The 26,226-nt window shown below is 43.6% G+C and overlaps 1 protein-coding gene across 1 annotated transcript in view; it reads left to right on the top strand.

Moving 5' to 3' along the window:
- Positions 1 to 26,226, top strand: part of gabra2a (gamma-aminobutyric acid type A receptor subunit alpha2a) — a 78,514-nt gene that overhangs the window by 15,276 nt on the left and 37,012 nt on the right. The window contains 5 exon segments of the mRNA XM_051078333.1: positions 23,110 to 23,127; positions 23,129 to 23,331; positions 24,601 to 24,683; positions 25,082 to 25,188; positions 25,190 to 25,250. Coding sequence (XP_050934290.1) covers positions 23,110 to 23,127; positions 23,129 to 23,331; positions 24,601 to 24,683; positions 25,082 to 25,188; positions 25,190 to 25,250 — 472 coding nt within the window.

Below are 26,226 nucleotides of genomic sequence, written 5' to 3'. Positions count from 1 at the left end.
ATGCTCTGTTATTTATCTTGCGATGTTGCAAAATGCACTGTTTATTATTTTTATTTGGGTGATGGTTTGCAATCTTACATGCCACCACATGGCTACAGGCAAAACCATGGAGAGTGAAGGCGAGACAGAACCGGGTTGCTTTGGACAGGAGAAGAACCAGCCAAGACAAATCGAGGAGCTTATTCCCAAATAAGGGGCTACCTCTATAGACTGGACATGGTTTGGTTTTGAAAAGTCTGACATGGACCAGAAAACTGCACTTTGCAAACTATGTTGCACATCATGCAGCATAATTGCAGCATTGAACTTACAGAAAATGTACTATAGTATTTTATATGTTATCGGGATATGAGATTTTAGTCATATTGCACAGCCCCACACGCACTAAATGAAATGAAAATGTTTTCAGTTCCTTGAAAGTCTCAACTCCACACTTAAAGCAGTCATAATAAATGTCCAGTTTTGCGGAGTTTTGCTTCAGTTGTGAACAGGGAACTTGATGTAGTGAGAACCTATAATACTTTATGTAGGAGGTTCTGAAGGCATTGACATCTGAAAAATATTAAAAATGTCTGTGTAAAAACATCAGGGAAATCAACTCTTGTTTGGAAAGACAATCAATTTCCAAGTAATAAGGATGAAATGTGTGGATGTTTTAGGAAAGATACAGAGAGGTGTTGATTCAACTTTTAGTTCATTTTGGATGTGGTTTCTGGTACTGTATTATACTAAAGACAGATCCATTTCACATTAGGTCAGAGATATTTCTTACATTTATTAGCCAAGAGCTTACTTGTCAAATCTGAGGGCAAAAGGACAGAGGAAAAAGCTGCGCTTGGGCTATATCTGTGTAGGTAGCTGACCTCATGCATGATACAAATATCTAGCTGAGGAGCACAGTTTGTGATTTTTAACTCATTCATTTTGTGTCCAATGGTCTAGCATTTGCACAAGTCGTAATGACCTCGCGGCTGCTGGTATCCCCGATGGGCGCGGGATGCGAGGGCCCGTACAACCTGCTTGCAGCTTTAATTGAATTTGTATTTGTTGTGTTTGGGATCCTGATTGTTAATAGCCTGCTGTCACCCGTCTCATGTCCATTTTGTAAATCACTCAATATAATCACTACCTGAATCAGGTATTCCAATACAGCCCAACCTGCCCTCCCACAGGGGAGAAGAAAAATGTGGAATTCTGAATTTGGAGTGCTGAGTCTGTGTCCCTTCCTGGCTCCTGCTGTATTACCAAAAGGTCTTATCTGTGTCACTGTAAGATCTGTGAATCCAAATACTCATTCCCTCTGTGATCCTATCCTGTACCATTGTTCACCTCACATTTACATACAGTTTGATCACTGCCCTGTACTCACAGTATAACTGGCCCCCTGCCCTTCACTCTTGGTCAGTTTGCTGTCTCAGACCTGCTGTGTGTGTCAGCAGACTCACCACATTCTTGAATACTAATAAATCACCACCACTACAGCAAACTTTGAATTAAGGACTTGAGAGTTTTCTTCAACATAGGTTATAGGAGTTTTTCTTGAATTAGTTTCCATTTTCTTCATTTCAACTATCTCTATTGTGAACATTCACAGTTCTTGTGGTCTCTACCTGATATCTCTCTAGGTGCCTTAGCCCTGACATATAGATACAGTTTTTAGGTGTAGTTACAGTGGCTACGTGTGTAGAGTCCATAGTAGAGCTGATCCTGGATTTTCTGAGTCAACTCCTGTCACTAAACTCCTGTAACAGTCTTGTGTTTTACCTGTACAACTAACATATGATGTCTCTGTCCATGACACAGTCAAACATATCTTAGTCACCTTAGTCATAGTTCAGTGATTTAATCCTAAGACACCATGGACCATCTCTCCTGATTGGCTACTGACAGCGCTATCAGCTTTACAGTCATCACACTAGACAGCAGCAGAGAATTGTACTGGCATTTGGTTAGTTTAGTTGGCCTGTAATTGGTTATCGCATGGCCAGGGTCTTCATGTCAACAGGTTGTACAAAAAGGTGAAGCACCCTTCTCCTCTCAGCTCTCTTTCTCAGTCTTCTCAGAACTCCCCAAGAAAGCAGTCTTGCTTCTATTCTCAGCTAACTCCTTGAGAGAGGAGTTGAGCTCTGCTCTTCTCAGGACTTCTTGGGAGAGTCATGCCTCTCTCTTCTGCTCTCTGACCTTTATGTGGCCTTCCTGAAGCACAGGCCTGCACTAGACTGAACTTTGATAGTGATGTGAGAGCCTACCAAAGGATTTAAGATCAAGCACCAGCAGGTATGACAAGGTCTTCTGTGGTGGATTACTCTGTCCAGTTCTGAATTCTGGCAGTGGAGAATGGATGGGATGAAATCTCACTGCAGGGCAACTTCCTTCATGGCCTTTCTGATGCTGTGAAGGATGAGCTTGCAGGGCACGATGAGATGGAGTACCTAAAAGAACTGATTTTGGTAGCCGCGGTTAGATAATCACATGTGAGAAAGACGTAGAGAAAAGAGTAGCTTCCCACAGGTCTTCTCTCTCCTATCTCTGTCACGTGCCTCCCCCAGACTCTCCCTCCCTGGGCACTCTACTCCCCACTCTCCCCACGGCAGTAATCCAACCATCCCCTCAGAAGAACCTCGGACCACTAAGTTGCCACCTGCTGTCAGAGTGTAAAAGGACAGACTCACCAGGAGTAGGAGAACTTCTGGTGAATCAAGCCTCTGCTTCCTCCTTTGTCTCTCTCATTCCCTGTACCCAAGTGGAGGTTGTCCTCATGTGGGAGAGTAACTCCTGTGTAGTTAAGGCTCTAATCGACTCTGGAGCAGACGAGAGCTTTCTGGACACATCCATGGCCTCTCAAAGATGGATACTGGTCTAGGGTCTCCTCACTCCCAAAGAGGTTAATGCCTTGGATGGCAGATTGCTTGCCTGTGTAACCCACCAGACCGGCCCTGTAACCCTCATCAGTTCAGGTAATCACTGGGAGGTGATTCAGTTTCTGTTGATTCCCTTACCTCAAGCTGTCCTCATACTCAGTCAATCCTGGCTGCATTTCCATAACCCTCACATGAACTGGGCCAACAGGTTTGAGCCATCCTTCTCTCTCTCCCTTGGGGGCTGTTTTTTTTTTTTCAAGAAAAAAGATGGAACCCTTCGCTCCCGCATTGACTACCATGACCTTGATAACATCACTGTTAAGAATAAATATCCAAAGTCAAAGTCAGCTTTATTGTCAATTCTGCAGCATGAACAAGACAACAGAGAATTGAAATTACGTTACTCTCAAACTCTGTGACAAGAGTAGACCTAAATGTCTATATATTTAAAAAGAAATAAATATTTAAAAAGAAATAAATAAGAACTGTACAATGTAAACAGTCTAGAATAGACAAGGCAAGTAGTGCAAATGTATGGTAGTGCTGGTGGTGATTAAAATGTCTGTGTGTTGTTTTCCTGAGGAGAAGAGTTCACTTCAGTGAGAGTTTTTAGAGACCAGGGTGTGCGTGTGTGTGGAGGGCGCTCCCGGGGCGCAGGGAGTTGTAGTCCGGGTGATGTGTGTGTGTGTGTGTGTGGAGGGGGGTGGCAGAGCAGGGAGAGAGTCAGAGTCCAGGTGGTGTGTGTGTGGGGGGGGGCGAGAGGGGAGAGAGTTCAGCATCCTGACAGCCTGGTGGACGAAGCTGTCCTGCAGTCTGCTGGTCCTGGCCCGCAGGCTCTGCAGTCTCCTCCCCGATGGCAGCAGGCTGAAGAGGCTGTGTGACGGGTGGGTGGGGTCTCTCGCAATGCAAAGGGCCTTTGCGGGTGAGGCAAGAGGTGTAGAGGTCTTGGAGGGAGGGGAGAGAAGCACCGACGATCTTCTCAGCTGCTCTCACGATGCACTGGAGGTTCTTCCTGCAGGACATGGAGCAGGCGCCGTACCACACGGTGATGCTGCTGGTCAGGACGCTCTCGATGGTGCCTCTGTAGAAGATGTGCATGATGGGGGCCGGGGCTCTAGCTTTCCTCAGTTTGCGGAGGAAGTAGAGGCGCTGGCCAGTGATGTGATGTTGGTGGTCCAGGAGAGGTCCTCAGTGACGTGCACACCCAGGAATTTGGTGCTGCTCACCCTCTCCACCATAACACCATTGATGGTCAAAGGGGCATGCTGGGGGCGTCTTCTCCTGAAGTCCACAACAATCTCCTTCGTCTTCTTCACGTTCAGAGAGAGATTGTTGTGTTCACACCACAAGGCCAGGCGGCTCACCTCGCTCCTGTAATCTGTCTCGTCGTTGTTGCTGATGAGACCTACCACAGTTGTGTCATCGGCGAACTTGACGAGGAGGTTGGAGCTCTGCGACAGTGTGCAGTCGTGGGTCAGCAGAGTGAAGAGGAGGGGGCTCAGCACACATCCTTGGGGGGCCCCCGTGTTCAGTGTGGTGGTGCTGGATATGTTTCTGCCGACCCGAACTGCCTGAGGTCTCCCCGTCAGGAAGTCCAGCAGCCAGTTGCACAGTGAGGTGTTTAATCCCAGCTGGTCCAGTTTTGTGATGAGCTGTTGCGGGATGATTGTGTTGAATGCTGAGCTGAAGTCTATGAACAGCATTCTGACATAGGAGTCTTTTTTGTCCAGATGTGTGAGAGCTGAGTGGAGGGCAGTGGAGATGGCGTCATTGGTCGAGCGGTTGGGCCGATACGCAAACTGGAAGGGGTCCAGGGAGGGTGGGAGGACAGTCTTGATGTGTTTCAACACTAGTCGTTGAAACAGGAGGGCGACGACTTCTTCGGGACAGGGATGATGGTGGTAGTTTTGAAGCAGGTGGGGACAACAGCTTGGCTCAGCGAGATGTTGAAGATGTCTGTGAAGACATCCGTGAGCTCTCCGGCACAGTCCCTCAGCACACGACCAGGAATGTTGTCAGGATCCGTAACGTTGTTGTTGAGCCAAGTTTCCGTGAACACATAAACACAGTACTGTCCCGCAGACTTCTGGGTTGTCCGTAGAAGGCGTAGGTAGTCCAGTTTATTATCCAAAGAGTGTACGTTGGCCAGTATGATGGTGGGGATAGCCGGCTTGTGTGGGCTAGCTGCTAGCCTGGCTCGGATACCTCCACGCTTACCCCGCTTCTGTTTCCTCTGTCGCCACTTGTGTTGCCTCCACTGTGGGCGAGGTGCAGGACTGGGGGTCGGTGATGTAGCAGGCCTCCGGAGCAGACCGTAGTCTCGTAGCTCTTCTTCTTGCACGGGGTTTAATTTGTGAAAACTGGTCCTGTTGACATTTAACAGAAACTCCCGACTGTATTTGCGCTTGAAGACAGGTAGACGCAACGAAGACGAACAAAAACACTGTGACTCACATGACGAAAAACACAAAAACGCAGTGTGCACGCGCCGCCATCATCATTCCACACAGTCATCGGTGAGAGCCAGTCCACTTCCCCTCATGGACTCTGTCTTCACACGGCTCCACCAAGCTTTTGTCTTTACTAAACTCGATCTCGCAACACCTATCACTTGGTCAGGATCAGAGAAGGAGATGAGTGGAAGACGGCCTTCAATACCCCCTTAGGTCACTATGCTTAGGCCAAAAGGCATGAACTGGTACGCAATCAATCCCTTGAGGCAGCCCTTCGCTGTGTCACTGCCCGCCACCCTGTGTCGTGGAGCTCACACCTGCCCTGGGTCGAGTATGCCCATAATTCCCTCTCCAGCTCAGCTACAGGTATGACACCTTTCACTGCGATGTATGGTTATCAGCCCCCCCTCCCAGGAGGAAGAAGTTGCTGTTACGTCTGTCCAATATCATCTTTGGTGTTATCGCTTGGTTTGGAAGGAGACCTGTGCAGCATTATTAAGAACTGAAGCCTGTAACCAGCATTTGGCAAACTGCCATCACCACCCCTGGCCTCTGTATTCACTGTCCAGCGCATCCTGGATGTGTGGCACCGGGGCAGTGGGTTCCAGTTTCTTGTTGACTGGGAGGGATACGGTCCAGAGGAGCAGTCCTGGTTTACCCCCTCCTTCATTCTGGACAACTCCCTCCTCTCAGACTTCTATGCTGAGCACCCCTTCTGTGTTTGTTTGTGTGTGTGTGCTCTTTCTACAAGAGCGTGGCATGGCACCAGCACAGCTGCAGTCAATTACTTGCCCGTTCATCCACCCCGGTCTGCTCGTTTGTTCCATCAGCCCTCATGGTAACATCTGGCTTCTCAGTTAGAATTTGTGTAGTTGTTCCTGAGCTTTTGTCTTCTCTGTGCTCGAGTTTAAGCAACCCTGTCTCTCCTTGCCTAGACTTCTCCCAATGCTGCTGTCCACTCCTGTTGCTCCCTAGCCATGTCTTAAAGCCTCTAGGTTTCCCCCAAACTCTTCCCCCTCTCCTGCTCCACTACCAGACCTTCAGACTCTCCCCCTCTGCCCATTTCTCCCTATCCACCTACTGTGTTATTGCTGTGTGCAATACATGTCCATTGCTTCTGCTATTCCTGGTGTTCTGTTGTATGACTCAGCATTGGGGTTCAGTATACTCAAGCCCTAACACAAACAAGAACACTGGAATTCACTGATCACAGTGAGGCTGTGACAGCAACTGGGCCTAGTTTACATTACCTTGCACAGCACAGCTTGGCTAAGCATAGTCAGAGTATGTATTGATTTAATTCAATGTATTACTTGAGCGCTGTTGTTCTGTCTGTTTATAGTCAGGTTACTGGTTGTTAGCATTTTCACACACACGTATATATCACTGTCTTGCATAAAACTTGCTAACCTCTCCCTTTTTCTGACACCTTCTGTCTTGGCACTAAACAAAGAAACACTTCTTTGTTAACCTTGATATATGGTCAGTCCTAGAGGCCATCTTTGATTCCGCCATCTTTGTTACAGTTCCTTTATTTTAAGCCATGTGGCTTAAGACAAAAGAACAATCTTAAGTCAGCCATCTTGCCATTGTTTCTCAGACACACACACACACACACACACACACACACACACACATAAGATAGACTATATTTATCCCACTTGTGGGGAATTCATTCATTACAGCAGTGAGAACAAAACAAGAGTTAAGAATAGACAAAAGAATGTAATATAAAAGAGACACAGGAGGATAAAAATTAAAATGCAAAAAAACAACACATTAAAGTCTCCAAGGATAATGATGACATAATGACATAAATGTGCAGTTTGTATTACAGAAAAATGGTGATAATCAGTGAGGTAGATGAAAGTATGTGCAAAAAAAAAAGTGACCAGAAGTAGAGTCCAGAGTGCAGGTTTATTATAGTCTGATGGCTGTTGGAATAAATGACCTGCGGGATGCAGTAGTGTGTTGCTGAAAGAGCTGCTCAGGTCACCCCTGTGGGTGACTCTCATGCAGGGGGTGGGAGGGGTTGTCTATGATAGATGTTAGCTTGGCCAACATCCTCCTTTCACTCACCTCTTCAATGGAGTCCAGAGAGCAGTCCAGGACAGAGCCTGCATGTCTGACCAACTTATTCAGTCTCTTCCTGTCTCTCTCTGAGCATCCACTCCAGTAGACCACTGCATACAAGATGGCAGAAGCCACCACAGAGTTATAAAAAGTCCTTAGCAGTGACCTGCACACTCCCAAGGACCTCAGTCTTCTCAGTAGATGGAGATGACTCTGGCCCTTCTTGCACAGGGCGTTGGTGTTATTAGACCAGTCCAATTTATTGTTGAGGTAAACACCCAGGTATTTGTACTGTGCAGCAGGAAGATGACAGCGTCTTTCACACCAATGCCAGGTCTATAGATGAACTGCAGGGGGTCCATCTCGTCGCACACCAGGTGTTGGAGGTGGCTCAGGAAAATCCTCTCCATTGTCTTCATCAGGTGAGAGGTTAGGACTACTGGCCTGAAGTGTTTTGGCTCACTGGGATGTGCAGTCCTTGGAACTGGGACCACCCAGAATGTTTTCCACAGGAACAGAATGCTCTCCAGAAGGAGGCTCAAGTTAAAGATGTGCAGAAAAACCTCACAAAGTTGATCTGAACAGTCCTTGAGCAGTCTGGCGCTGATGCCATCAGGGGAAGTGCCATTGAAATAGAGGTACTGTTGGGTCTGGGATCTTGTGGTTGGGGGAGGGAACATTGGAACAGTCAAATCTGTTGAAAGACAGGTTCAGTTCGTTTTCCCATTCACTGTCACCATATTCTGGGCCCCTTCCACTGTCCTTTCTGTGTCCAGAGATAGTTTTTAGGCCTCTCCAGACCTCTCTGGTGTTGCTCCCCTGAAGGTGCCCCTCCAGCTTCCTCCTGTAGTTGTCCTTGCTCCTCCTAATCTCCCTCCTCAGCTCCTTCTGCACCCTCTTCATCTCCACCTTATTACCAGTTTTAAAAACTCTCTTCTTCTCATTCAGCAGCCCCTCCCAATCCGTGGTGTCACAGTAGTCCCTCTGAGCCATACTGGCCTCCTGACCTCAGTCCATCTCCCACATACCTTTTGGTAGGTGGTTGTTTACCAAGGGTCTGTAGGCAGGGATCAGATGCACCAGGTTGTGGTCAGATCGGCCCAGCAGGGGGAGGGGTGAAGAGCTGTATGCATTGTTGATGTTTGCATACAGAAAGTCTAATGTTCTGTTGTCCCTGGTGTTGCATTTCATGTATTGAGTGAAAGTGGGGAGAATAGAGGACAGGGAAGCATGGTTGAAGTCACTGGAGATCAGTAGCAGGGCATGGGGGTGTGATGTCTGGAGTTGTGATACAACAGTGTGCAGCAGCTCACAGGCTGCAGTGGCATCTGCTGAGGGGAGGATATATGCAGTTATTGTTATAACATGTAAGAACTCCCTCGGGATATAGTATGACTGCATGCTAACTGCTAGCAGTTCAGTTTCACTGCCACAGAACTGCTCCTTTACCCTGATGTGACCTGGATCTGTCATTCACAAACATCACAATGCCCCCTCCTTTCTTCTTACTGCTGCCCTTGGCATTCCTGTCTGCTCTCACGAACTGAAAACCGTCCAGTGAAAAGTGTGAGTCCAGAGTGAGTTCATTCAGCCAAGATTCAGTGAAGCACATGAGGCTACAATCCCAGTACTAGCCTGGTTAGAGCTGTTTGCTCTTCTCACATTCCCCATGATGACAGACAGGTATACAATTTTTATACCTTCTTTTCTTCTCCTGGCGCTTCACTCCAGCTCTGCAGCCCCTTTTCCTTCTCCTTAGTTCCACGGGGATCTCCGGTCTTGCTCCAGGGAGTACCTTTGTGTTGCTCAGTGCTAACAGCTGATCCCAGGTGTAAACAATGGAGCCGTGGCTGAAAGGGTCTCTGGATGCCAAGTCCAAATAGTAAAAACACACATATTACTAACCTCACTGGTTGTACATCCACAGGAGTAAACTTCCAACCGAGGTTAGTGACAAAAAAGACGTTTTTATCTTAAAGATCTCATAGTCCCCTACAATCCCACTAGGACACTACGCTCCTACACTAGAATGCTGGTTTACTGGTGGTTCCCAGAGTTTCCAGAAGTAGAATAGGAGGCAGAGCCTTCAGTTATCAGGCTCCTCTACTGTGGAACCTTCTCCCAACTTCGGTCTGAGAGGCAGACACTCTCTGTACCTTTAAGAGTAGGCTTAAAACTTTCCTCTTTGATAAAGCTTATAGTTAGGGTTGGCTCAGGCTTGAACCATCCCTTAGTTATGCTGCTATAGGCCTAGACTGCCAGGAGATCTCCTATGATGAACTGAGCTTCTCTCTCTCTCTCTCTCTCTCTCTCTCTCTCTCCTTCTCTCTCAATCAGTATGGATTCATATCCCAAAAATACATGTTACTAACTCAGTATCTTCCCTTTCCTGTAGTATTGTGCTCTTCCGTCTCTCTCTCCTCTTCTGTCTCTTTCTGCAGGTATTTCTGCCTCTGGAGCTGTAGGGTCTGATCTGTGATGACAAGTCTCCTGCTGCTCCTACAACTCCACTCACCACCTGCTGCTAGAATTAGAAATTACTTAAACTGCTATTAGATTTATTACTACGTTAGCAGTTAATGCTTTAATTATCACTACTATCATTACCATGACCACATTTTTCAAAAAAACAGAAGCCTTTTGATTTGATGGTGGTGAATGGTGGGAGAGGACGCTGGCGTTGTTTGTTCGCCGCTTCTCCCCCTCAAATCATCAAATCCTCAATTCTCGAGTAACCGAAACACCAAACTTCTCTTGCCGCTATCCTCTGTGAGCATTTTATAGCAAATTTGCTAGGTTAATGCACTGACTTTTTTTTTCCAGCGGTTGGAAGCAAGCGGGGTTGGCGGTTAGCAAGGCAGCAAACCGGCCACAGCTATCTCTTTCTCTCCTGAGTGCTTCTCCTCCTCTGTGTGCGATCTCTGTGGCCGGTGGGTGACAACAGATGCGGAGCCGACATGCCTGGCATAACGAACTTCTCTGCAGCTCAAATAAGGTTAAACAACTACAACACTCCCGCTTGTCTATCGGTCATAAAGGAACTCGGGCTCTTACGCCGGCCCCGGTATATCCACAGAAGCTCCCGACAAAAGTTTGTTTTCTCCCGGTGTGGCGACGCCATACCCTCCGTCTGGTCTGCTGTTCGCCCCGTCGCATCTCTCCCACGTCATCAGAGCGCTGACACTCTGTGGACTTGTAGCAGTGGCACGGGAGTGGCTGCAACAGCGCTACTCATGGAGCCAGACGGTAAACGCAAGGTGGATTTTAGCCTACTTAAACGAGTACAGCGTCACATTACTCCATCCAACATTAAAATCGAACTTTTCAATGTCCAGTCTCTCACAAACAAATCATGTCTCATACATGATTATATACGGGACAAATGCCTGGACATAATGTGTCTCACAGAAACCTGGCAACAACCAGATGTTTTCTATGTTTTAAATGAAACCTGTCCTCCTGGCTACTGTTACCTCCAACAAGCCCGCAGCTCTGGTTGTGGTGGTGACCTGGCTGTCATGTATCGCAGTCATCTGGCCCTGTCCTCCCTGCCCCTCCCGGAGCTGTCGTCTTTTGAATGTTTAGCATTCAACAGCAGGTATCCTCACCACATGACAGTTCTCTTAATCTCCCGGCCACCCAAACCAAACCCACGCTTCATCCAAGAGATGTACAATCTTCTTTCAACCTTCTGTTCTACTTCCTCAAACATCATTATCCTTGGAGACTTTAATATCCATGTAAACACCCCTTCTTGTCATTTGGCTTCCGAATTCCTGCAGTTACTGGACTGCTTAAATCTCAGGCAACATGTTGACGTCCCCACTCACACCAAGGGGAACATTTTGGATCTGGTTATCACCAACTCTTCCCTTATAAGTGCCCCATCTGTATTTGACATGGGGGTGTCTGACCACAAAGTAATCTCAATGGAGCTACTTTTTCCATCCCCGCACATCAAGCCCAAGCGTGAAATATGTTTCAGAAATTTGAAAAATATTGACACACAAAATCTGGCTTCCAAAATCTGACCTTCAACACCTCCACCATGTGCACACATCATCAGTCTCTGATTCTGTGGACTATTACAACACAACCTTGAGCAACATCCTAGATCTCCATGCACCCATCAAAGTCAGGACAGTAACATTTTCCTGCTCTGCTTCTTGGTATACAAGTGAACTCCGGAAAATGAAGGCAGCTGGACGTGCCCTTGAGCGACAATACAAGGCCTCTGGACTTACTGTCCACAAGCTGGCCTATCGAGACCACCAAAAGTCTTATTCAAAATCCCTCAAAGACGCTCGGTCACAGTTCTTTTCCAACATAATTCAAGGCAGCCCTGGAAACTCCAAGCAGTTGTTCTCCACTATAAGTCATCTCCTTCGACCTCAAATCCCTCCACTCACAGAAATTACAGAAGATCGCTGCAATAATTTCATGGACTTTTTCACAACCAAAATTGAAACAATTTGCTCTTCCCTCTCTGTTCCTTCCTCTTCCTCTATTTCAACCCCTAACCCCCAGATTGATATTGCAACGTCCCTCTGCTGTTTCCCTGACATCACTCAGCCTGAGGTGCAAGATATCATCAAGGGGATGAAACCCTCCACTTGTGCCCTCGACCCTTTCCCTTCCGCCCTGGTGAAAGCACACAGCTCTGCTCTTAGTCCCCTTATTACCATGGTCATAAACCAATCTCTTCAGACTGGTCACATCCCATCAGCCTTAAAAACAGCCATAATCAAACCACTTCTCAAAAAACCCACCCTTGACCCTCAGATTCTTGCTAACTACAGGCCCATATCCAATTTGCCATTTCTCTCCAAAGTTCTTGAGAAAGCTGTTGCCGGCCATCTTCAGGATCACCTCCATCTCAACAATATCTTTGAAAAGTTTCAATCTGGCTTCCGTTTTTCCCACAGCACGGAAACAGCCTTAGTGAGGGTTACAAATGATCTGCTGATGACAGCTGACTCCGGTTCACCATCCCTCCTCATCCTCCTCGACCTATCTGCAGCATTTGACACGGTTGATCATCACATACTCCTCCAACGTCTTCATGACACTGTTGGCCTAAACGGTACAGTACTGAGCTGGTTTAAGTCCTACCTCACTGACAGATCTGAATATGTTGCCATGGGGAGATCCAGATCTCGCTCACATGGTGTCACCTGTGGGGTCCCACAAGGGTCAGTGCTTGGTCCCATCCTGTTCACACTGTACATGCTTCCCCTCAGCAAAGCCATCAGTCGCTTTGGGATAGCTTTCCATTGCTACGCTGATGACACACAGTTATACATGAGGACGGACACTCTCTCACCATCATCAGCAGCATCACCTCACTCTATAGTCACCACATGTCTGGAAGAGATAAGGGCGTAGATGAAGCATAACTTCCTCCAGCTAAACAGTTCTAAGACAGAAGCCATCTTCATTGGTTCCCCTCATCAGACACGGAACTCCACCATAACCTGCATTACCTTTTCTGGTAAGGACATCCCACTATCATCAACAGTCACCAACCTTGGCATCAGGTTTGACCTCCACCTGACCTTTGAGGTCCACATCAATCACCTCTGTAAAGTATCATTTCATCACCTCAGGAACATAGCCAGACTCCGTCCCACACTCACCCTAAGAGATGCTGAGAAGCTCGTCCACGCCTTTGTCTGCTCTCAGTGGGATCCCCAGGAAGAGCATCCAGAAGCTATAACACATTCAAAATAGTCCCACTAGGATCCTTCTGAGAGTACGTAAATATGAACACATCACACCCACCCTTCACTCTCTGCACTGGCTTCCCATCTCCGCCCGGATTGAATATAAAATCTCCCTCCTCACATTCCAGTGCATCCATGGAAACGCTCCCCAGTACCTCAAAGAACTTCTCACCCCCCAGACATCAGCACGCTCACTCCGCTCCACCAACAGCTACAGACTTCCTCCTCCAAGGAACAAGTCCCGCACTCTCAGAGACCGAGCTTTCTCTTCTTCTGCTCTGCGACTGTGGAACACCCTCCCTGAACATCTGAGGGCTCCACAGTCAATAAACTGTTTTAAAAAGGGTTTAAAAACGTACCTTTTTAAAAAATCTTTTAACCTGTAATTTTGTTTCTTGTGTAAATTTTGATGTTTTATTCCTTTTAACTGTTTTTAATTCATTTTGACTACTTTTGTAGCACTTTGAGATTTTCTTAAAATATAAAGTGCACTATAAATAAAATATATTATTATTATTATTACTACTACTATTGTATTATTGGTATTGTGGTATATTTGATGGTGATGATATGAAGATGATGAAGAGAAGATCTCCGCTGACACTGTCTTTCTTGCATATAGAAGTTTATTACAAAGAAGTTCAGCATCAAAACAAGCACTGCAGTAGCTTGTGAGAGGATCCGAGCCAATATGGATCTCTCTCCTTAACAGCTCTAAACACCAGTATATATATGTTAGTTGTCTTTACAATTTATAGCGATACATCGGGCTCTCCCTCAATGACCTCACTTTTCCAAGAAAAAGAGAGAAGGGAGGAAAGGCCCTCTCCCTGTCCCTTATATGTATATGTTCATGGCTACTAACCTAAACATGAACCCAAAGAATAGAAAGACATACATGGAACTTCAGGCATTCCAAGAGAGTAAAAACCATATATGGAACATCAGACACTACAGTATCACCTTACATTTTTTACATGGAACCCGTGTTATGTTATGTTCTTCTCTTGGTATTCTCTAACCCACTCCTCCCCCTTCTCTCTTTCTGCCTCCGGTTCTGCTTGAGGTTTCTGCCTCTTAAAAGGACGTTTTTCCTTGCCACTGTCGCCTAGTGCTGCTCATGGTGGGATTTGTTGGGTCTCTCTCTGTAAATACCTATTTTAAAGAGTATGGCCTAGACCTGCTCTATATGTAAAGTGCCTTAAGATGACTTTTATTATGATTTGGCGCTATATAAATAAAATTGAATTGAATTGAATTGAGTATTGCATTCCAAATTATTAATTAGTTAATTTTATGAGACTGATTTAATGAATTGGCTATCTGGTGCCCCGCGGTGGATTTAATGTAAATTAAATCCTATTACTTTATGTTATATTAATTAGTAAATATTCATATTTTTAATATTAGGATTAGGATATTTTTAATATTATTATTTTTACTACTGTACTTTTTAATCACCCTTGACTATTTCACGTTACAATTTGTTTTATGATCAGCTGATTTTGAGACAAGACTGGATTCAAAAAAGTTGATTGACTGCCGAAGATTTGTATCAGCTTTGTGCTATGAATGAATGAATCCAAACCTGTCTTTTAGGGGAAAGTCAAGGTAACACTAATTTATTTTATTTTATTTTTTACGATATTGAAGTGGTCATAGTTGACCAGTGACATAGAGGGACACTCCTCACTGAACTGCTACAGCTCATGCAAATACATGTTATATTTCACACACACAACCACAGACACACACACAAAAACACAGTGCTTCTTTCCTTAAAAGGTTTGGTCAGTTTTTCCATCACAATCCCAGCCACCAAACCTCTCCCCACCCCCACCTGACGGTTCTCAAATATTTAAGTGGCATAGAAGCGAGGGGCAGAGGGATGGAAGTGGTCATGATTGAGACAGCACCTTCTAAAGAAAGAAAAAGAGAGAGATGGTCTCATGTTTAATTCATACCATGTCTCCATCAAACTTGCAGCAGATAATTTCACTCCGCCAGTGTCTTTTCTCTGCCTTTGATAGCTCTGATACACACACACATCCCCCATACAAGAACACACTTGCACAAAGGCATGCACACATAAAGGCACACTCCTTCTTTCCCTGATAGATTGGATGCCCCCCTGCTGCCTTCTTTGCCTCATTGTTTGTGAAGGTTTCCCATCACTGGATTATAATGTCCTGTCTGTGCTTCTCACGCAACTATTCTGAAAACAAAAATACAGTGAAAGGCTTCAGGATCCTAATTCATCTGCTTAATTTGTATGTTGAGTTTTCCATTCTGAAAGCAGATGAAGCCCTCATTTTTAAATGAGACTGGTGTGTTCTGTTGTCAGCTACAGCATACATTTCTGTTCTATAAATCTGAGAAACCAAAAGGAAGACATTTTTTATTTTATATATATTTTGGGTTCATTTTATCACTCTCTTGTGTAGTGCACCAGAAAACTTTTAACCTTATGCTCTCAGAGTCCCTGAAATGTTGTCTGTCAAACTCAGGCTGTCAGCGGGCTGTCATATGTCTTGTGCTCAGAGTGTCTTCCATCTAACATAGCTGGTATAGATATAATAATACTAATAATACTACTTTGTAACATCAGGTCATTGTTAACTGTGTTTCACAGGTGAAGCTATTACATAGCCAATGTAAGCAGCTTTATCAATTGAAATAGTGTAAGAGGTGTATCTTTTCTGCCAGACGTCTGAGACAGGTCACTAACTGAAATACCTCCTATACAGACAAACATTAAAGGTACTGTATGGAAGAAGCAATTTACATGTAATTTTGCTTTTTATTGCCAATGCGTGAAAAGATTGTAACGTGACATAAAGAATGAGCCTTTCTTGGACTTTTACATTGCCTATAACACCCTGCAGACTGTTTTCCATGTAAGGAACGTAGGTTCAGTTTTCAGGATTTGAAGTTTATGCTTGCTCGAGTGCCCTGCCACAAAAAAGTCTGTCACCTGTGCCGTTATAGCACCTGCACTGTACTATCATTAGCTTTGAATTTGCCACCATTATGAAATAACAGCCTGCCCCCCAGCACAAGAAATAGTCCAACACAATCTCTGCACAATATAAAAACACAGAAAAATTTATCTCATGAAGCTCATTTGGCCAAACATGAATTGGACCGATGTTGGGGAAAACTAGAGTCATCATCAGCAGGGCATTGGTTTATGGGGGGACTTTCGTTCAGTTTTGGTCTTTACTGCAAAGCTGTGTTTTGTGATACTGTGGTATTAACTGGCTAATTCACAACTACTGTGTGAAGTGGATAATGTCTGCTAATTCCTGGAACTCCTGGGGCTGATCCGGCTGGTAAATCGACAAGCTTGCCATTTGATCATTTCTTCATCGGCTAACAAAGCAACACTGGATCCCTGCATTGTAGCTATGTTACAGCTACCTGGCTGACTTTTGTTTGTTTGCTTGGCAACGTAAACGCCATGGTCGGCAAGCAAACAGGGAGGGCTGGTAAAGAGACTGACAGGGTCTGTAGGAACTGTATTGATGCTCGCACCAGATGCGGACTTAACAGCCACAGGTGTCAGTAATCCCAAGGGTTTTTGGATTTCTACACACAAAATCTTTTAGTGTTGAAAGGTTTGTGATAAATCCAGACTTTGTGACTTGGAAGATTCACCCTCATGTTTAAAAGAAAACATTGTAGCCTGTTGGGAAAATGGGGGAAAACTGTGATTTCTCATGTAAAAAAATTAAACACTTTGCTGATCCCCCATCTACCCAGACCTCTACTCTTCAAGCTTTTGTGCTTCACCAATCATATCCAGTATGATGGTACACTGGTAGACAATACTCATAGTTCACACAGTCATTACTTGTCCAACATGGTTGACATTTTCATTTCAGCAAACAACTGATGTTGTTACTTTTCTTTGAAGAAAAACCTTGAGAAAAGCTATGACCAGGTCATTAGTGGTGTGTGTGGGTCCCTAGAAAGAAAGGGTGGTTCACCTGATCCTGCCAGACTTACACTGTGCTCTTCAAACAGACATGAAGAACCAGATTTTGGAAGATGACTGATGATGGTTTGTTCTCATAGTACAACTTCATGTAGTCCTTAGTGGAAATGTGGTTTGCTCTGGAGCATTGAGAGACATTCCCACCCTGCTGCAGGGACTGAAGGCCTCAGTGATGTTGATGTAAATCATGGCTGACACTTGCCTCAGGGAACAGCTGGATCTGAGACTGACAGGTCTAAACCTGGCCAGGTGTCACACTTCATCAGATCAGTTTCATAACAGGATACGAGATATACCTGATTTGAAAACACAATACATCACAGACATGGATGATTTCACACAATTTAGGCTCTCAACAGTATTAATAAAAGTATGACTCAATGTAAAAGATTACCCTGCTCACTTCTCGTATACAGCATGCAAATCACAACAGCATGGTTATGGTCATTAAAGTTCACCAAAATAAAAATAAGATCTCATGTGCCATCTACCCATGGAGATAGCATTGGGATTATTATTGCAGTTGAAAGTAGTTTAAAAATAAACAGATTACATTAGGGAGAGACATTGTTTCCGAAAATAAATGTTCATTGTTGGATTTTTAACTAGATTTTCAATGTTGCGAGCTTCACAAATTCACCCACACTGAATTTGGATCAAGGTATAAATCACATGTATTTAAAACCAGAAGCATTTACATGATTGGATATGAAAGGGGGTGTTTTTAGGAGTGAGTTATTGTTTTTAGTATTTACTAAATCAACAGTACTAACTATCTAAAGCCCTGCTGCAGCTCCCATAGGCTTCAGTATTTATCAAACCCAATAATAAGCTCTTGACCAAAATATTGGACAGAAAAATTGATAAACATGAAGCATCAAACATCACCAGCTACAAATGGAGTAAAACACGTAAGCCCATCTGATCCAGCACCAAATCAATCTACCATAATTACCAGGAATATGAAGACAGAGCAGTGCAATAATATACTAAGTATTCCACAACAACAGACAATAGCATATCTATATCAACTACCCTGTGCTCTGTCCATAACTGCCAGGAAATTATGGGGTATGGGTGAAAGCAAGGCACACCAACCACAGGACTGTATTACAGTTTGTAGCATTATGCAGAATTTATTTGGAAAAGCGCGGGAGAGAAATATTCATTTAAATATAAATATTAATGCAGTAAATTCAATCAATCTAATACTGGAGGTTATGACTTCCTTATTCAATGGATCTGTGTTCTCTACTCCAAAAGCAACAATTTTAAACAATTGCCTACCAACATTAAACAAATGCACTGAGTAGTACTAAAATAGTAGTAAGTTTCAGTGCAGTCATTACTTCAACCAAATGTCTTCTGTAACCACTAACAAGTCTCTCGCATCTGCTTTTGGGGATTTTTGCACACTCTTCCTTGCAGAACTCAACCAGTTGAGAGAGGCTGGAGGGACATCTGGTATATACTGCCTGTTTCAGGTCTAGCCACAACATTTCTATCAGATTGAGGTCTTGACTTTGACTGGGCCAATCCAGAGTATGAATCCTCTTTCTCTTAAGCCATTCCTTGGTAGTTTTGTTGGAATGCTTTGGGTCATTGTCTTGTTGCATAACCCAGCTTTTTTTCCCTGGCCTAGCTTCAGCTCCCTGACTGATGGCAAGAGAATCTGGTCAAGAATCTGTTGATAGGCCTGAGATTTCATGGTTCCCTGGATAATATGGAGTCATCCAGATCTGGAGGCAGAAAAGCAGCCTTCATATTTCCACCACAATGTTTCACTGTTGGAAGGAGGTTCTCCAAACCTCTCCAAACATGGTTTTGATTGTGGCCAAATAATTCTATTTTAGACTCATCTGTCCAGAGAATGGATTTTCAGAAAGCCTCTGGTTTGTCCAAGTGCTCTCTGAAGTTTAAATGGACAGCCTTTTTCTTTCTTGAGAGTAGAGGCTTCCCTCTAGCAACCCTCCCATGAATGTCATGTCTATTCAGCTTTCATCTGATTTTTCATCTAACTGATGTATGTACATTTATCCCAGATGCTGCCAGAGAGCTCTGCAACTCTCTACAGGTGATGTGTGGGTTTGCCTTTACCTGATTATTTTTCTGGTGCTTCTTGGTGACAGTTTTGATGGGCATGCACTTCTGGGCAGAGTTGTGGTCATGTTGAATGCCCCCCATTTATAAATAATTTGTCTTACAGTGGATGGATGGAGCTGGAATATTTTGGAGATGGTCTTATAGCTTTCCCCAGATTGATGGGGACTTCATTCTGATTTCATGTGTCTCCTTTCCTCTCTGCATTGTTGATCTGTATGGGTACACCTTGGCACTACAGTCACATTTCCTCTCTCTTTTAATCAGTGCTGCCCAAACCCTTTCCTAAGGATATCTAATTTGATTAGTCTGCTTAATTGATTAAGCACCCAAATGTGTTTCACCTAAATCTATTACCTACTTGACTTTACCAAGTAACTAATTCCATGTTTCATATAGTTTTTTGGCTACTCACACAGTTCCCTCTACATAATTACATGCAACTGATAAACAAACCTGACATTTCAAAAATAAGAGCTGGCGATAATAAAATTAGAAAATTATGATAAAACAACAGAAAAATCCAAACTGCTCACAGGGTTTGTCATGATGCGGCAGCTGGGGCCGCATCGGGGAGGGTTCAGGGATTATTTTCTGTTTTGTGTTCTTTTCTCGTTTGCTGCAGGCTGGGAGGCGGAGCCGGAGGTTGAGTTCTCTGAGTAGCGACGACCAGGCACACCTGCGCAGCCTTCCACACCTGTCTCCACTTTCCCCTCATCACTCTCCCTATTTAACCTGCCCTCTGTTTTCCCTTTCTCGCCAGTTCTTCATTGCAGTTCACCACTGATCATACCATATGCTCCAGGCTGTACTGACTCCTCCTGCTGCTCCCCTGGAGCCTATACCAGCTGACATTCAGCGAGAGGCGAGAGTGCACCCTGGAAAGATCACAAGTTCATTGCGGGGCAAACACACTCACATTCACACTTATGGGGAATTCAGAGTCACCAATTAACCTATCTTGCATGTCTTGCATGTGGGAGGAAGCCAGTGGAAGGAAGCCAGAGGTCTCTGTCCACCACTAATGACATGAAGATATTATGAATAAAACAACCATTCACACTCACATTGACATCAGCAGACAATTTAGAGAACCTGCATGTCTTTGGACTATGGGAGGAAGCTGGAGAACCTGGAGAGAACCCACACACGCACAGGAAGAACATGCAAACTGCCAATCTCTGACACTGCACTGGGGTAGAAAACTACACCCAAAACCTAGAAAAACAAACCCAAGATTATGTGCATGGCATGATATCACTGGAGAGAAGTGAAAGTTTGTTTGTTTTGTGTGGTCCGATCCTTGAATGACCATGTAACAGACTGCACAGCATCACATTTATGTTCTATCAGACCACTTTTTAATCACTTTTGAAGTCATACTGCTGGATTATGTATTATGAGCAAAAAACATCTTAACTAGAAATATTTCTGATAATACAGTAGCTAAATTCAAGGAAATGACTCCCAATGACTAACTTAAGTCCAGTGCCTCATCTTAATTTAGCAGAAGCTACTCCCTCCCAGCTTGATCATCTTGTAGACAGTGTTGCAGACTCACTGCGTACTACTCTAGACTCCATCGACCCCCCTAAAAATGAGAACAATAAAGAGAAAGAGGCAAGCTCCATGGTTCAACTCCCAAACCCGTTCACTAAAACAAACAGCACGTAGGCTTGAAAGAGTGTGGCGTTCCACCAAACTGGAAGAATTCCACGTAGCCTGGCAGGATAGTGTCAATATAAAAAGACCCTCTGTAATGCAAGAGGCGCCTATTACACATCATTAATAACATAGACATAGACATGGAGTTCCACAAGGGTCAGTCCTTGGACCAGTTCTCTTCACTTTGTATATGACAGTACTCAGTTACAAACGACCTCCTGATCACATCAGACAACGGACTTGTTTCTGTACTTGTCTTGTTAGATCTTAGTGCTGCTTTTGATACGATTGACCATGACATCCTTTTACAGAGACTGGAGCACTTTATTGGCATTAAGGGAACGGCACTAAACTGGTTTAAGTCCTATCTATCTGATAGGCTTCAGTTTGTACATGTTAACAACTACTCCTCCATACACACAAAAGTTAGACATGGAGTTCCACAAGGGTCAGTGCTTGGACCAATCCTCTTCACTCTGTATATGCTTCCCTTGGGCAATATTATCAGGAACCACTCCATAAATTTACATTGTTATGCAGATACACAGCTTTATCTGTCAATGGAGCCTAATGAAACCCATCAGTTAGCTAAACTCCAGGCTTGTCTTAGGGACATTAAAACTTGTGGCTGACAAGCATTTTTTTATTACTGAACTCAGATAAAACTGAAGTCATTATAATTGGTCCTGAACACGTCAGAAATACATTTTCTAATGATCTAGTTACAGCGGAGTGGAGTTATCTTTGATCAGGATATGTCCTTTAACTCACATATAAATACAAACTTCTATGACTGCCTTCTTTCACCTGCGTAACATCACCAAAATTAGACATTTTCTGTCTCAAAATGATGCCAGAAAAACTAGTCCATGCATTTGTTACTGCTAGGCTGGACTACTGTAATTCATTATTATCAGGCTGCCCCAACAAGTCTCTAAAGACTCTGCAGCTGATTCAAAATGCTGCAGCACAATTACTGACAGGAACTAGGAAAAGAGACCATATTTCTCCTGTGTTAGCCTCTCTACATTGGCTCCCAGTCAAATCCAGAATAGAATTCAAAATCTTCCTCCTCACGTACAAAGCCCTTAATGGTCAGGCTCCATCTTACCTTAAAGATCTCATAGTCCCCTACAATCCCACCAGGACTCTGCACTCCCAGAATGCCAGTTTATTGGTGGTTCACAGAGTAGAATGGGAGGCAGAGCCTTCAGTTTCAGGCTCCTCTACTGTGGAACCTTTCTCCCAGTTTCGGTCTGGGAGGCAGACACCCTCTGTACCTTTAAGAGTCGGCTTAAAACTTTCCTCTTTGATAAAGCTTATAGTTAGGGTTGGCTCAGGCTTGAACCATCCACTTAGCTGCTATAGGTCTAGACTGCCGGGAGATCTCCCATGACGCAATGAGCTCTCTCTCTCTCTCTCTCTCTCTCTCTCTCTCTCTCTCTCTCTCTCTCTCTCTCTCTCTCTCTGTCTCTCTCCATCAGTATGAATTCATATCCAATAAATACATGTTATTAACTCAATATCTTCCCTTTCCTGTAGTATTGTGCTCTTCCATGTCTCTGTCCTCTTCTGTCTCTTTCTGCAGGTATTTCTGCCTCTGGAGCTGTAGAGTCTGATCTGTGATGACAAGTCTCCTGCTGCTCCTACAATTCCACTCACCACCTGCTGTTAGAATTAGAAATTACTTATACTGCTATTAGTTGTAGTGCTATGTTAGCAGTTAATACTTTAATTATCACTACTATCATTACTACTGCTATATTATTGGTATGCTATGCTATGTCCCCCCCCCAACCCAACCATTCGAGGCAGATGGCCGCTCACCGTGTGTCAAGGTCTGCTTGAGGTTTCTGCCTCTTAAAAGGAAGTTTTTCCTTGCCACTGTCACCTAGTGCTGCTCATGGTGGGATTTGTTGGGTCTCTCTCTGTATATACCTATTTTAAAGAGTATGGTCTAGACCTGCTCTATATGAAAAGTGCCTTGAGATGACTTTTGTTGTGATATGGCGCTATATAAATAAAAATTGAATTGAATTATATTCTTAGATGCCACTGATGAGTCATGACATTTCACTTGGCAGCACACTGGTATGGATGACATCCCTGAGATGAAAATCAATAAATTGATGTATTACACATATGCTTCTCTAGTTGACATGTGAACATATCCACATATGGTTCTCAGAGTGTCACAGTTCCTTTCAGCATTACTTTCCCTACTTTGTCTCTCTCAGGAGTACACTGTAGATGTTTTTTTTCCGTCAAAGTTGGAAGGATGAGCGACTTAAGTTCCATGGACCAATGAACATTCTGCCTCTTAACAACCTGATGGCCAGTAAGATCTGGACCCCTGACACCTTCTTCCACAATGGCAAGAAATCTGTGGCCCACAATATGACAATGCCCAACAAGCTGCTGAGGATCATGGAGGATGGAACCTTGCTCTACACTATGAGGTACCTGATTTCTTTCCTAATTTCTAGGTAAAATTTACACTTAACAAGCACTTTATTAAGAACACGTGTACATCTGTTTATTCATGGAATCATCCAATCAGCCAACTCCAGTCATGTACTGTGTTTGTTTATTGAAAGAATCGCCTGATGCCTTATTAGGGTGGTGTAACCTAATCAGATGTCTCAGACAACTTTGCCCAGGTGACTTCCCTTGATCTAAATTCACCCTAACCCTCTCTTTCCTCTTCCTTATTCATGTGGCCTAGTACAGTGTAAGCTTTGCAGAAGGACTCCCTTGCAAATCGTCTGCACCCAACCCCCATGATATGCTGGATGCATTTTAGTGTCATCTTTGGCATTCTCTCACCATCAGTAGATACATGTCCCTTTATTTGAAGGCCCTATCCATTCTTTCGCCTCATCTTGCACTGACTATACCTACCCAGGCCAATATGATGTGTGTAGAGTCAGTTAGTGCAAAATGCCTGAGCTGGACTTCCCTGACTTCACTTATCAATTTATTATTTATTTTTTCATTAATTCTTAATTTGTTCAGGGACCAATTGAGAGCAAAGCTCTCATTTACAGTGGTAAATTTTGATTACTTTCATTACTTTCTCAAAGCATGTTGACCAGACTTATTTATAATTTCAGTTAGAATTAGAACAAGCTACTCTGAACTCTACATTTCATGACAATGATCCTTGCTTTTAAAGAGAATACACAGATATGGCTGAAGATGTTAGTACTCTTCTACTTAAAAAGAAAAATCACAGTTTTATCTAAAATAAGTCAAAACTGACAAAAGTTCATTCCATATTTGATAGACTGCAGTAAGGCCCAGAGCTGCATTAAGCTCAATGCTAAAGTCAGCATTCTACCGTGCTGGCAATGACAACACCAACATGATGATGTTCAGTAGGTAATATTATGTAATTTGTTTTTCAGTCATAAAGCACAGTATTGGACTAATTAATATCATACATATGGAAACATAAATATTTGTACCTAATTTGATAGCAATCCATCTAGTATTACATGATATTATGCCTCTCATTCTTGCCCTGTTCCTTGCTGGGAAACCTTGTGCCCTCAATAATTATAATTTTTCATTTATTTATTTGTCAGAACAGTGTCTTGTATCTCAGATAATTTTAAAATGCAATCATTATCTTTGTTATTACATTTAAATAATTATAGTATAGAGACAAACAGGTTCTGTATGTTTTTAATTAAACAAATTGTGGGCATGTGTGTATTTATTGCCAGGCTGACAGTTCAAGCTGAGTGTCCCATGCACCTTGAAGACTTCCCCATGGACTCTCACTCATGTCCTCTCAAGTTTGGCAGCTGTAAGTGTCAGCAGATTTACATCATCCAAACAGTCCATATCAGCTCTCTACTTTCTGTTCCTGAACCTCGGCCTAACTTTAACTTTGAAGGATACATTTGCTGTTTCCAACACAAACTTAAGTAAAAGGTTGCTTGTAGTGTATTATTATTTATCTATTTATTTAACTTTAAATTTTTTTTGTCCCCCTCCACATTTCATTATAATGGTGTGAATTTTTGTGGAGGAATAAATATACCTCTGTCAGATGTCAGGATATGCAGGGGAAATGTACAAGTGATCTCTGCAACTTCAACCAAAATCCTGGTGCTCTGTTGTGAGACAGTGAGTTGAATATGAGGAAGTACGATTTTTAAGATTGGAATTGTTATCAGTTTCTCCTGGCTCTCTCTACATCAGATGCCTACACTAAGACAGAGGTTACTTACATCTGGAGTCGTAATGCCTCCCAGTCAGTTGATGTTGCACCTGATGGATCCAGACTCAACCAGTATGACTTGGTGGGCCAGGAGTGTGGGAAAGGAGACCATTAAATCCAGTACCGGTGAGTATTATGCATCAATTTCAAGTCAAGACAAACAGAAGAGAGCAACAGAAAAAAACTGTGCCTGAACAAACGAAAAAGTTCATGACAGCAGTACATTGTGTTGGGTAATAAATTAGACAAAATAAACAATGGCCAGACTTCCATGTTAGCATGTTTGCTGATCTGAAGTTGTTAGAAAGAAAACCTCTCAGCAATATGTAAAAAAAATGAAATGATGATATTGTCACCAGTAAGTATTGCTGATTGGGGGGGGGGAGTTTAGTGTTGATGAATTCTTTTTCCCCCTTTTTGTTGCTCTGTACAGATAAATTGTACAGCTTGTTAATAATAATTAATAAACTTGCAAGAGAGCTGCCATCAGCAGCAGCTGCCTGCGTCCTCATCCTTACACCAGATTGTGTGCATTTAAAAATATTTAATATTTGGATTATGTGACATGAAGACCAAGATGGCTACTTAGACTATGAGCTTCCAAGTAAATTATACATCTCTTAGGGGTGTAACGAAAGGGCGCTTTCGTTACCAGTGACTGTCGGCCTTGCTTGTAAATATTGTATAGTGGGGGGAAGAGTATGACGATTTTACTTGTACCGAATGACTACAAACATGAACAGCGACATTTTGCACTTTATTATTCACAGAGCGTTGTACAGGATATTTGCATCTTGAGTAGTAAGTGTAGATTGGTTACATGGCATATGTATTGAACATGTCACAATACAGGTATCGGGACCGGCGCTGGGCTCTACCTGGAAGAGAGGGGAGTTCGGTCAGGGTCCAATGGCACGATAAGATGCGTTGTTCATAATTGACGAACGACAATTCAATTAAGTTCTTTGTGGTATTTTGTACATGAAGCTGCTGAGAGTGAAAGTGTCCTAAATATGAATTAAATGTCTATTATAGTGAGGAAAGGTGGTCAATACAAGGAAATTGTTAGGGAAACACTTACCAGTCCGATCTTGTGTCTGCTCCCGTGTTCGGCCGAAAGAAGTCC

This window comes from Lates calcarifer, linkage group LG19, assembly GCF_001640805.2.
Source record: "Lates calcarifer isolate ASB-BC8 linkage group LG19, TLL_Latcal_v3, whole genome shotgun sequence".
Classification (NCBI taxonomy): Eukaryota; Metazoa; Chordata; class Actinopteri; family Centropomidae; genus Lates; species Lates calcarifer.
The sequence above is the reverse complement of the archived record's forward strand: the minus strand, read 5'-3'. Positions and strand labels throughout refer to the sequence as shown.